General features: G+C 38.4%; 1 protein-coding gene across 2 annotated transcripts; it reads left to right on the top strand.

Moving 5' to 3' along the window:
• The first annotated feature begins 2110 nt into the window (after window positions 1-2110).
• On the top strand, window positions 2111-13342 carry LOC136366629 (dipeptidase 2-like). Of its 2 annotated transcripts, XM_066327839.1 has the most exons (11): window positions 2111-2369; window positions 4003-4282; window positions 5078-5204; window positions 5693-5822; window positions 6141-6282; window positions 6732-6801; window positions 7304-7480; window positions 7989-8076; window positions 8654-8729; window positions 9678-9813; window positions 11089-13342. In XM_066327839.1, exons 2-11 carry the CDS (start codon window positions 4155-4157, stop codon window positions 11278-11280), a joined length of 1266 nt encoding a protein of 421 aa, XP_066183936.1. In that variant the 5' UTR covers window positions 2111-2369; window positions 4003-4154; the 3' UTR covers window positions 11281-13342. The 2 variants fall into 2 exon arrangements, with proteins under 2 accessions (XP_066183936.1, XP_066183935.1); XM_066327838.1 differs by lacking the exon at window positions 2111-2369 and having other exon boundaries at window positions 3934-4282.
• The last annotated feature ends 221 nt before the right edge of the window (window positions 13343-13563 follow it).

Genomic DNA, 13563 nt, shown 5'->3' on the forward strand with positions numbered 1-13563 from the left:
GACTGCCCTGGAGATCGCAATCTTCACACAGAAGTAAGACAGAAAATTTGAATACCTGATAAGCAGGACTTACAATACTATGTTAATGTGGGTTGTCCCCTAAACTATTACAATGGGGTTTTAAAGCTGATTCACAGACAAAACTATATCCATCCGAAATGCTGAAGTGCTCTTATGGAGTGTAGTTGATTCCAGGAGCTGGTAGAAGAGAAGAATTTTATAGAAAACAAAATTGCAGTTAAAAGTGACTGCTGCAATAGACATCTGCATGTACAAAGTCCTACTTCCCCAGCTGTAGTCATCTGCAGTTCAATCTGTGCTGACAGTAAAAACTACCAGTGGTTTGGATGTGTAAGTACTGAAATTAATGAAGATGCTCTGGGCTGGAACAAGCCTTCCTAGTGGGAAAAGTAGTTCCAACACATAATGTTATCCTTCTGTCTCTTGACAGCATCTGATTCGAATGTGACTGCTGCAGTTATTTCTTAGCTTCTCATCTTTTTCCAAGAAAATGTGTGAGGTGAATATAACATGGTATAAACACAGGGATAGCTATTATCGGGGAGAGACAGCTATGTAACAACGTTCTGGACAATAAAGACAGCTCTTGGGATACTTATTAAGAGACCAGTCCTGCCAGAGGAACTCTGCAGGAAGGATGTACATCACAAATGCCACATTGTAACAATTATAGTATACAGACAGCTGCTAACACTAATCCAGGGCTATTGGACTAAAATTATAGAAGAAACCTCACTATGAGCCAAAGGAAGCATTTGGCATTTAGCAGCTTTGAAAATCAGTTATGTTCTGAATCTGGAAAGAGGTGAGGTGGTAAAAGCTCAAGAAGGTGCTTAGTGGCTCAGAAAAAACTGTTGTTGAACAAGGAGTTGGTGAGCTTAGTTTATCTGCAGGCATGTGGGAACAGTTTTAGGTGGAAATCAGAGCAGAGATTTAACTTGACTTTACAAGAAGAGAAAATTCAGAAAATGAGAAAAACAAATTGCAAGGTGAGTGATATTAAATTACTCTGGAAGATAGAGATGAGAATCTGAAAAGTTTAAAATTAACAATGAAATATGGGCTAGAACTAGACCATAAATAGGAAAGGAATCTGAACCTGATAATTGCTGCCTTACTTTTAGTATGAAAGATAGTTTTCTGTCATAGGCATAATAATGGCTCTGGCCTGGATCAAACTTCAGATTAGAAAGAGAAAATATTTGTCTTTTTTTCTTGTTATTTCATTTGTGTTGTTTAGGATTCTCTAGTCCAGAGAAGTAAATAGTAAATGTTTATGAGTGAAGTTTGCCAAATCAGCCATGTGCAGCAGAATCCCCAGGGATGTGGAAGTTTCTGTTTAAGTTTCCCAGTTAGTGGGAACTAGAGGATTGATAATGAGTGTGTGTTCCACTTAAGACACGACTTGCACAACAGGTCTGTGAGTGATTTGATCATGAGACTTGGTCATTTCTCTGCAATGGAACCATAAACAAAACCATGATGCCCTTTTGGTTTCCAGTAAAAAAATATGAAGTGAAATAAAAATCCTGATAAGCAAACCTTACTTCCTGTGAAACTCTAGCATCAGGGTTTTGCATATATTTCTTTGTTTCCAAACTTTCATGTTTGAAAGAGAGTGAAAAGCCACAGTAGGTTCAAAGACACATTTATTTTTTGAAAGGTCACCAGTAGCTTGTGATTATTTTGACCTTTACATATATAATACAGTGGCACTGTAAGTCCTGAATAAAATACAGGAGATACAGACACAAGAGGTAGATATTTACTGGCTTAAGTGTAGTCAATGTGAATACACAAGTACTGGAACAGGGGCATGGGAAGGTTGTATGTTCTTTTTCATTGAAGATATCAAAACTTCCACTGAGTGAGGTCCTGAGCAACCTGATCTAACTTCAGAGTTACCTTACCTGGGACCGGGTGGCTGGACTAGGTGACATCCCACCAAAACCCCCTTCCAACCTAAATTACTCTGCGGTGAGAGGCACCTATTTCTGAACAACACAAACAGTGATTTTAACACATCATCTGCTAGTGAACAGAGGCATTGTGGACTGCACAGCCAGGCTGCCACGAGAGGGGGAAATGCTGGGTTTTTAACGAGGCACAGCAAGAGCCCTGTGGGGCTCCCACGTGGGTGTAGCTGAGCTGAAAGCTCCGCTCTTGCATCTCACAAAGTGGCAATTTCCAAATGCCTGTCGTGTGTGCAGCCTGTGACATGAGCTAAAGAAACAGAGGAGGTTTCTTGGTTGCTGTTGTGATGCCAAACAGATCCAGTGCCAAGCTTTAGCTGCTGTATCCAACACAGCGGAATGAGGATCTCGACCCGGCTGTATTATCTGAAGAAGGTAACTGCTCCAAGGAGCCTCTAGATAAACAACAGAAAAGCTATAAATCTTAATTCAGCTTCTACCTCTCAACTCTGCTCAGTCAGCATAGGAAAGAGCTGTGTGGGTTTTGTATTTTAAATGTTGTTTAAATAGGGATGCTAATATGCCATGTTCTTAATTTTGTGTAGTGCTTACAATACTCCTTCAATTTTCAAGTACTGATCTCTGAATGATGATTTAATTATGAGTCTTTTTTTATACCTAAACAGTTTCAAAGGCAAATGAGTTTTACCGTCCAAGTATAAAAAATATTTTGCATGAAATTCAGAAGATACTTTGATATAGCAAATCTATAAAAAATTATTGTAGCTACAAAGAACTGCATTTTTGTACTCATACACAGAAAAGAGATTTGGCAATGTGTGGATAAAAATAATTTATTTTAGCAGTTAAACCACTGGAGGAACACACAGTTCCTGCTGAAAAAAATCTTCCTGAAAATTGCTCTTGAATTCAGGAAAAAAATTGTAAATATTTGGACCAAAATCTACAGTGTGTATGAGTTTTTATAGCCTGAGAAGAGTTTTGTTGTGTGAACAAGGTTTGCTACTTTCTCACTAAGCCTTTTGAACTGACACATTATACAAACTTCTATATGTATATGAGGCCAGAGCCAATAAAAAACTACATATTCTTAGTTTTTCCTTTAGAGTCTTTTGGTCAGGGTCTGGCAGAGTTCTAGAGATTCTGCAGATCTGTCCTGTATTTTGGCTTGAGGAATTTGCAACCAAAACATGTCTAGAGAAACTAATTTGGCTTTGTAGTTCTAATTTGTCAGAATTCTTCTGCTTGGGCAGTTTTTTTACTTTTTAACATTTTGCATGCTGAGCTGCCACAAACAGATTTAACATTTTCTAGATTAGAGACACAAAGATTTTTTTCTCCTGTGGTAACAAAGTCTGCATTTGTGGTAAAAGGGTAAGTCTGTGTCTGTGCTTTGACATTTGAAGGAAATCTCTATGGCTGCCAAAGAGCAGAAAAGAAACAACTTCTGATTGCTCTCTAATCTTTATGGTTTTGCAGACGTGCTGTGCCACTGAAGTTTTTGGTCCCACAATGCATGTATATTTCTGATGCATATTTATGGAAGAAAACCTTCTATTCTGAGACTGTACTGCTATTGGGGGAAGGATTTTGAGGATGGTTGTGTTTCTAGCAGTCACTGTTCCTTTCATCCCAACTGATGTTCCGTGTGTTTTGAGAAGACAGTTTACTTAGAAGCAATTCCCTTCTCAGCTTTCTCAGGAAAAAGTTTCAGTGCTCATTTCAGTGTGAGGTTTCCCACAGTAAGAGAAAAAGCAAATTAATATATTGAAAAAATATCTTTTGCTCTTTTGGAAGCTGTTTTTGGGAGATGTGAGTCCAGGGTGTAGCAGGCTCAGCCTGCCAGCTCTGACTGAACAGTTGGTTCTCTTCAGCACTGAGCTGGTGGCAGCAGCAGAGTTTAAGTAAAGAGGTTGTACATAAAAGAGCACAATAGCCAGAGTCTCTAAAATCTTAGGGAGAATGTAGCAGCTTCAGAGTTTCCAACGCTACCTTCCCTTCTGTTTACTATTATTTATTTGTTTTTTTTTTTTCTTTCCTCTTCCAGAATTCACACCAGCCTTATCAGAAGGAGGGGCATTCAACCCTGCACTGTTAAGCCTACAGTCTCTGCAGACTGGAAATTTTGCTGTTCCATTGTTATCAGTGAACAACTGTGGTATCTTTGTGCTCTAGCACTTTTTCCACTGGAAAGTGGAAATGATGATAAATATGGCAAAGTTGTTGTGGCTGCTGATGTTCTTTTCTGATATTGTGCCATTCAACTGTGAGAAGTCAATGAAAGAAAGAGCTATTGAGCTGATGCAAGATGCACGTTTGATTGATGGGTATATAAAATATGTTCAACTAAAGTCCCTTTGTGAGTCCTGACAAGTGAGCAGGAAGTGCTTAAGTGTGTAGATCAGCAGAGACATGGGCTGTTAGGAGCACATAGCACTGAGGTACAGTTGCAGTGATATATTGGGGAGGAATTTTGGTTCAGAGGGTATTTAATGTGGGATTGTGTTATTCTAAACACCGTCGTGAAATTCTGGCCAGTTTAATCCCGGCTGGCAACTGAGCCCCACACAGCCCTTGCTCACTTGTCCCTCTGGTGGGCTGAGGAAGAGGATCAGAAAAGAGAAAACTTGTGAGTTGAGACAAAAGACAGCTTAATAAAGAAAACAAGAGCCACCCACAAACAAAGCAAAATAAGGAATTAATTCACTACATCCCATGACTAAGTTGTTCAGCCATCCACAGAAAGCGGGGCTCCATCACACATAACATTTTCTTGGAAAGATAAACATCATGATTCTGAATGTTCCCTGCTCTCCTTCTTCTCCCCAACTTTACATGCTGAGCATGACTCATATGGTCTGGACTCATATGCTCTGGCCAGCTGGGGTCAGCTGTCTCAGCTGTGTCCACTCCCAACTTCTTGTACACCCCCAATCTGCTCGCTGGTGGGATGGAGTGAGAAGCAGAAAAGGCAGAAAAGCAGAGTGACTTTTAGGCATCAGTTGCTGCAAGGATTATTGAAATTAATGGTCTAAGGGACTACAAAGAGTGGAAGAGATTTACCCTTGGGTTAGAAAGGCAACAACCTATTTCTCACAAGGCCTATCTGTTTTCCATTCCAGCCACAATGACTTTGTACTGCAGCTGAGAATACTTTACCAAAATAGACTCAGTAGAGTCAACTTAAGAGAACTCAACATGACCCACACAAACCTTGTGAAACTACAGGCTGGTTATGTGGGAGCTCAGGTATGTACTGCTGTGGTGGTGAAACTCAGACTATATTTGCCTCCTTCCCAGCCACAAAAGTACTCTTAGTCCTGATTTTGGTATTTATGTTCAAAAAGAAAAAAAAAAAAAAAAATAGAACTGAAAAGCCACAGACACTCTTTCATGACAGTTGTGTTTCAAAAGTTTGGATTTTATAATTCAGATACTGTTATACTGTTAGTCAAGACAGCAGCATTTGTTTTTGTGATGTGCAAATTAAAGGAAGCTTATATTTGCTTTCCTGCATGTACTGTGGAATAGCTGAGTCTATCAGGAGGCCTTAGTCATGTCTGGAATGGGTGCTATTGCCTTGCACCATAACTCTTTCTTTGGGGAAAAAGCTATAGTGGCAACTCCTTTGTAAACTGCAGGAAGTGATTTTGGTCTGTGCTCCTGAATTGTGAGCAAACAGAAGTTTCTAAGCCAAAACACAAGTTATCTGGTTTACTTGTCAATGTCTCTTTCAGTTTTGGTCAGTGTATGTTCTTTGCAGCGCTCAGAACAAGGATGCTGTGCGCCTGACCTTAGAGCAAATCGATGTTGTCAAGAGGATGTGTAACAGCTATGAAGAGCTGGAACTTGTGATGACTTCCCAAGGTGATGCTCCTTCTTGTAAAAGAATTTTTTAAAATGTGACTGTAGGAGGTATGTACAGAGAGATGCAACCAGGCAAGTTACTCTGCTTTAAAGAGTAACTTCAACATTTCCTCTGAAAGACAGCCACCGACTCTGCACAGCCCTGGTCCGCTGCAGTCAGGAGAAAATTTGCCATATAAACATGTACTCTGTAATCTCCAGTTCCATGCAGATGTCTTTATTATTGCTTGCAATTTACACAAACCATTGCTGCTCAGTAGTGCTGCTCCTTATCTTTGATGGAATTACTTTGGAATGATCCCCCTCTGTGTTTTCCAGGTATCTCTGACAGTAGAAGGATTGCCTGTTTGATTGGAATCGAAGGTGGCCATTCCATTGACAGCAGTTTGGCAACACTGAGGATGTACTATGACTTGGGTGTTCGTTACATGACTTTAACACACTCCTGCAACACTCCTTGGTAACTATTGTGCATATTTTTGTGTGACTGTCTAATGCAAAGGAGTGCCAGCTGCTTGATGGGACAACTGCAGATTCAGACACAAACTTATCCTGTGAAAGACTTTGAACTAAATCAAGGTGATAGGTTTGGGGGGTAAATAATTTGCCATGTGTACAGTAGGAGACTATATCCATTACAAAGTGCTTGTTACTATCCTAATTCAGACACTTCATAATCTGCTTGTCTTAAATTCTTTCACGAACATCAACATTAGTGGACCCAAAAGCAGTTATGAACATAAAAAGCACTGTCTGAACAAGATACCTATTATGTAGCTCATTATCCCCACAGTTGGCTATGTGACATTGTAATAATTTTTCTTGCCTGTAGTGTGAGAGTTTTCAGCTGCTGATACTGTATTCTCCAGAATAATACGATGTTTTTTCTCTCTCACTCCCTTTCTTAAGGTCTGAATCATCATCTAAAGGAACACACAACTTTTATCCCAGTGTTATTGGTCTGACTGCATTTGGCCAAGTAAGGATCTCTTTCAAATGCTAATCTCGGCAATTTGTCATGCAACTAACAACTTCTGGCCTTATTTTCTCAAAAGCAAATTGTCATAAAAAATGAATTACTGGAAGCTCTTGATAGTTAGGAGGTGATGAGGATTTAGACAAACCAAATTCCCTGTGATGTTTCTTAAGGTAAAAGAAGTGTTAGATTTAATTACAATTGCTTTAATACAGATTAGATGTATGAATTCATATGTGCAAGCAACAAGATGTGAATAATACTTCAAATGACTTTTTTTAGATTGACTAAGTTTTCTAAGTTTTGAGCGTGTGGTGGCATGCTGGCTAGTTATAAGTGCATAAATCACTAATGAATTAATAGGTACATAGAAACCAATACAGGCACAGCATGTTTATGACTAGCTAACAGCTGCAGAATTAATTTATCTGTTTACATATACTGGCAAAATGGCTTCCTTTCAGGAAACTTAATACTGACACTGTTGTCTGTACATCTGTTTTAGGAAGTGGTAAAGGAGATGAATCGCCTGGGTATGCTGATAGATTTATCTCACACTTCATACTCCACAACAAAAGCTGCCCTCAATATCTCAAAAGCACCAGTAATTTTCAGCCACTCGTCAGCATTTTCGGTTTGTAATCACTCAAGAAATGTTCCTGATGATATCCTCCAGCAACTGGTGAGTGATACGGTTCTTGGGTTTGTTTTTGGAGGAAAGAATTTGTTGGTTTTGCATCTTGGGGGTTTTGTTTTTTTGTTTTAATTGCAACATTTGCGTGAGCTACAGAAATGTGCATTCAATCATGATGTTTACTTTCCATGTCCTCATCCCCAAATTTGATTTAGAAGCAGATCCTTGAGCAGGAGCTTACAATTTCTTCTGAGACATTTTCTTTGGGTTGTGTTTAGCCTTTGACTACAAATATGAAGTGTTTGCAAATACTTTGAAATTCTGGTTGAGTTTGTTTGATGTAGTCACTGCACTTCAGCTGATTCAGAATGTAAATTTACATAAAAGCAAAATGAGCCCAGGGAAAAGGACAAGGAGACAAAGCCTTGTGTTGCCATCTGAACTTTGACTTAGTGTTGCTGAGTGGGTGAGTGTAGAAGATTCTACGTGAGACGGCCATGAAGTTTGCAGGGCATGAGTGTTCACTCATCACCTGTTGTCTCTTCATCTCTTTCAGAAAAAGAACAAGGGAATTATCATGGTGAATTTCAATGCAGATGTACTGGCCTGTGGCAGAAAAGTTGTTAATATTTCTACCCTTGCAGGTTTGATTTGATACACTGGAGTTTTTGTGGGTTCTAGGAATTTTTATGAATTCTATGAATATCCTGGTGCATGCATCATTTTCAAGGTCATGTAAAATACTCCGCTTGTTTATTCCATCCACACCTTAGCCCAGCTCTAGCTACTTTTTGAGCTAATACTCATTAAATAATAAGAAGAGGGACAAGATGTGTGTGTAGCTGAAGGACATGACGCTCACAAACAGAGCCAACAACCATTAATCCCAAAGTAGCTGTTACTTTCTGGAAATCACCTTAAGCTTATGTAATTAAGAGTGGGAAACATACTTGTGTAATGGATAATGAAAATCCTGTTGGTATAATTGGGCTGCTTGTTAGGAATGAATGTGCTGTGATGATGATGTCTCTTTCCTCATTTGCATTTCATCAGTGTAGTTGTTATTTTGAATGTTGCTGCCTGATGGGGTGTCTTTTGGCTCTTTTAAAAGGCATTTGATCAAGAACCCACGATTAAGGAGAGCTGTTACCCAGTGCCAATATGTGTGAATTTTGGTTTTTCTAGATGCTGAGATGTTGTTTTCTTGATATTTTCTTTCAGATCATTTTGACCATATAAAGGAAATTGCAGGTTCAGAATCGATAGGAATTGGTGGTGACTATGATGGAGTGGAACGGTTAGTAAAGTTGTGCACACATTGACATCTGCTCCTTAAATTATGTGGGTTTTGATTCATTTAATGAAAAAAAAGAAGGCAGACTAAAAAAACTGGTATCATATTATCTTGTAATGAGCACTAAATCAAGTTCTATGAAAGAGGGGCACAGTGATTCTTTTTTAGAACTGCATGAAGCAGTGCTATAAAAGTAGAAATGGATCCTCATGGAGCAGAAAAATAACAAAAATATTGGTTATCTCAAAACAATGTCAAAGTCTCATGAAATGCTACTTAAAACCGCTGTTTAATGCAAGTTTTGCAGCTTTTTATTTCAAAATTCTTTTTATTCTGACAAGTATTAGCATATGGCATAGATCAGTTTTGCTTTTTGTTATTTCTTCAGTACAGGGCTCTGAATAGGTTTCTTTCCACTGCCTAAAAAATTGGCTTAATTCAAATCAATATTATTATTCTAATTTTTTAAAAATACTTTGTAAACAATAGAGTTCACAAAATCACCTGCAGCTCCAGAGCTCATCATGTGTTGTATGTTTCCTTTTGTGAAAAGGAAATCCACATAAGTGGATTGCCCCAACTTCATCTATGATGGAGCTGTTTCCTCTTATTCTAAAGCCAGATAGAAAGTGTGAATTAATGCATACATGAATTTCTGGGTTTTTTTTTTTTCCCCATTTTGTTCTATTATCCTCCTATGCTGTTGTTTTGCCTCTGTAGAAGTGCATCTTCATTCCAGTTGTGTTCTGTTTATTTGGTACCACATGAAGAAAACCCCTTTTGCTGTGTCTCAGTCCTGTATCCGTTTGTCAGCTGAATTCTCAGAGGAAGAACTGGGTTCAAAGTGAGCTCACATCAAAAGTCAATATGTGCAAAAGACTATTTTAAAACCTTTCTCTCCAATTTGTCAGTGATGTGTGCTGAATGCTCTTGTGTGACTCTTGCCAACAGCTTTCCCGAGGGATTGGAAGATGTCTCTAAATATCCTTCTTTGATAGAGGAACTTCTTAGAAGAGGATGGAATGAAACTGAACTGAAAGGAGTCTTAAGGGAGAACTTTCTTCGTGTCTTCAGGGAAGTAGAAAATGTAAGATTAAAATCCAAACTGAACCTTGATTCTCACTAAGAGGGAAAGAGGAACTGTTGGTGTTCCGTTGTTTATTTTTGGGTGGGTTTTTTTTTCCTTTTTTCTTTTTCTTTTTCTTTCTTTTTTTTTTTTTTTTTTAATGTGTTTTGTTTTGGAGGGCTTTTTTGTTCAACGAGAGAGATATGAGGGAATGTAAGCACCTAATTCAGTAAATCCAAATGCTGGGAAAGAAACCAAGATGGCAAGAGAGTGTTAGCAGCATAAAGGAAAATGAGAGAGAGCAGACAAAGCTCTTTGGAAGTTTTTCTCTCTGCAGTAATCTGATAAGCACACATCAGTGACTTCTAAATGGAATCACTTCATGGTTTGGAGAAACTGCGGATGTACCAGCATCGCAGTCTGGCTGTGTTCGCTGGGGCAGGAAGGAATGTTGACTCCTGCAAATCAATTTAATTCTTGTCATGGGATTGGGCTGCTGTTCAAAAGGCTTCTGCCATGACCAGGTCACTAACAAGCCATAAACATAACAACTAGATCACAACCAGCTTGAAGTATAAATGGTAGAAGTTAATCCAGAAGGATGAAGGAGGAGAGGAGGGAAGGAGATGGGATAAGGCTGGGGCCTCCTCAACAGTAACTTTTACAAATGCCTCTGCTCAAACTTCCAGACTGCTTGCCTCCTACTGCTTTTATTTTCAGGGCTAAGTAAGTAGATATTACACACAAAGCCTTAAAGAAAACAGATATTTCAGTGACCTTTCTTCCACTTGTCTTTTTTGGGCATGTTGGATGAACAGAAATCGGGGAAATTTGTGCTATTCCAGTCAACCTGCCAAAATATCTACATAATGCTGACTTCATCATGTGGCAGACTGACATTATGAAGAGGGTCAAATTCATCACACCCAACCAATCTGTGGAATGTTTCCTCCCTTCTAAATCAGAGATGCTGAAGCTTGTAGAGATGTCTTGAGAGTGTGAGCTTGCTTCAGGGAAGAAAGCTCATAAGTTTGTTTGCCCCTTATGTGGAGAGAATCAAGACAAAGAACAGCCAGACCAGTGACTCTTGCCTGTAATGAATCTGTGATGACTTCTGGGAAGTGTTTCATAGGAATGCAAACAGCAGAATAATGTTGATTTCCTCACATATAGATGTGGTTTTGCAATACTCTTTGGGTTGGGTAACTTGAAATAGAATTGAATTTGCTAGCTGCATAAAGATTTTTGCTCTTGTGCCAGTCCGGCTTTCAAGGACAACCTTTTGAATTTTTGTAGGTGAGAAACACTTTTGCAGAAATGGACGTAGGTGAAAGTGAAATTCTACAAGAAGTACAAAATCCCTGTCGCCTAGACCTACGTAAGGCTCAGCCTCAGCCTCAGCCATCCAGGTCCTTTGGATTTCCTTCTGTGGCACAACATTTTAGTCTGACACTTGTATCATGCTTAATGCTGTATTATGTATCATAAGATCTGTGGAGTCCAGGGAGAGATTTATGGAGTACTCTGCAATGCAACTACTTATCTTTCTGTGATTTGTTAATGGAAAACTATAATAATTTAAAATAATAATTTCTATAAAATCATCTGCATACTTGAAAAATAATGTAAATTATAAATTATGTAGCAAAAGCCTGTAAAATTCGAAGTGATAAATTCTATATCATCTCAGCTAGACCAGGAACAACATTGTTAATGGAAAATATTCACATTTAAGAATAAATTCTGTTATACTTGATGCATGGTTTTGGTACCCATATTGTGGAATAAATACTGGAGTCCAAAACCAGCAGCTCCACACAGGAACTAGAGATTACGATTAAGATATCTATGCCACAATGTTTTCAAATATTACTTCCTGTTAAATCATACAACCTCCATCAATACTCGGAGAAGACCATCCCCTGCCATATGGAGAAGAGTGCTTTTTTTGGTTTGCTTGGGGTTTTGTTTTTTAAGATGCCAAGATGAGTGACAAGCCTATTCCAGTCCAAACTTCATGCCTACAACTAGCTTTAGAGACCCATCCTTCAGTACTAAACTCTAGTTTTTGAACCCTGACCAGGACAGTTGGCAACTGGACAGTTATGGAAGGGTGGACACAGATCTCTTACATGCAGGTGCAGGCAGTATTATAAATACTTTTCTCTAATTTTAGGACAGCCTGTTTGCAGCATTTTCATGATGATGGGCGCTAGAACAACTCAGGAATTCTAGTTAGTAAGAGGGTTGTGGAAATCTTTTTGACATTTAAACAATTATCCTTATCAATAACATGTTTTATTATTTCATTTCTATTCTAGCTGGCTAAAATCAGACCATGGCCAGTGGATTCATAGACATGAGACTAGACAGAGATATTTTTATTATAAATCTGCTGCTTTGGCCTTTGGAAAATGTTTTGAAATACACAAGGTTTGCGAGGTTAGAAGCTCCTGTTGCAGAGAAGAGCATATTTTGACCCTTCTTTGTAGTCTCAAAACTGACATTTTAGTCACATAAACTGAGATTCATTATGAAATTATAAGATGGCAGCACCACATCTTTGTATGGTCAGTTTCCAGAGCTTGCTGGTAAATGCTTTCCCACAATACTTGCTCTTAATTGTGATTTTATGACACCAATTTTTATTTACTGACATGACATCTACAGAATTTAGCCTTAGTGTAGAATAAAAGCCCTGTAATTGATCTAAGGAAAGCATTTGTAAACACACAAAGTATCTAACAACTGAAAGAGAAAGCTGAGCATCAACAGGATGAAAAAAATCAGCACATTAGTTTTTCTCTAGAGGAATTTGAGATCGTTCCTACCATCCATTTCTGCACTCTGTGTACAAGGAGGGTTTCTGGAAGGACCCTGTTCTTTTATGGCTTCAAAATTAACCTTCATTAATTCTTTTGATAAGATGGTCTCCTTGATAAATATATTCTAATTATACCAAATTTTATGTTACCAAAATCTTTAGAAATCATGTGTACAATGATCTAGTTGTATATAAGCCAACTTTCAGAGAATAGTTTCTCAATAAATACTGATCCTGGATATGCATGTAGAAAAGGGAATAACTGATTCAGAAGTCTGGCTGTCTTGATATTGCTTGACTGTCATCAGAACATATTTTGCTGGTAAATTGATGAATTCAATAGGGCAAATGTTTAATTCCCATCAGTACTTCTTCTAATAAACTGCCATCCATGGTCTCTTTTCTTTGAACTAGTACTCTGGTATTTCTTTCCTTACACAAAAGGTAAAGAAGCACCTTTATTCCTTCCAGCTGTTTTCTTTATATGGTGTTGTCACTTTACCGCCTGCTAATTTTTACTTTTTTTACCTTCCCATACTACAGCATGGACTAAAAATATATATTCCTTTACATAAAGATACATAAAACTTTACATGTGAGTTTTATATGACTTGTCTTATCTATAATGTATTGCACTTATTTGTTGACTGCTTGTGCAATGAGTAACTTGTAACCTTGTGGCAAAACACAGCCATGAAATTTCAATAAAATATTGTTTAAAGTTGTGTAAGGATACTGGTGTAAGCTCACAAAAGAGTATAGATGTTCAGAGGCCCATGAAACCCTGAAAGAACCATGCACCCCTGTGGCAGAAAGGCCAGAGTGTCACGAGGGCTCTGGGTTGATAACAGAAGTGTTGCCCCTTCCATGGCAGAAAGGGGAAATTCAGGTGGATTTAATCCTGGATGAAGCCAGTCAGCCTCATCTAAATTCAGATACTGCCAAAC

Source organism: Sylvia atricapilla, chromosome 12 (genome assembly GCF_009819655.1).
Source record: "Sylvia atricapilla isolate bSylAtr1 chromosome 12, bSylAtr1.pri, whole genome shotgun sequence".
In the NCBI taxonomy this organism is placed as follows: domain Eukaryota; kingdom Metazoa; phylum Chordata; class Aves; order Passeriformes; family Sylviidae; genus Sylvia; species Sylvia atricapilla.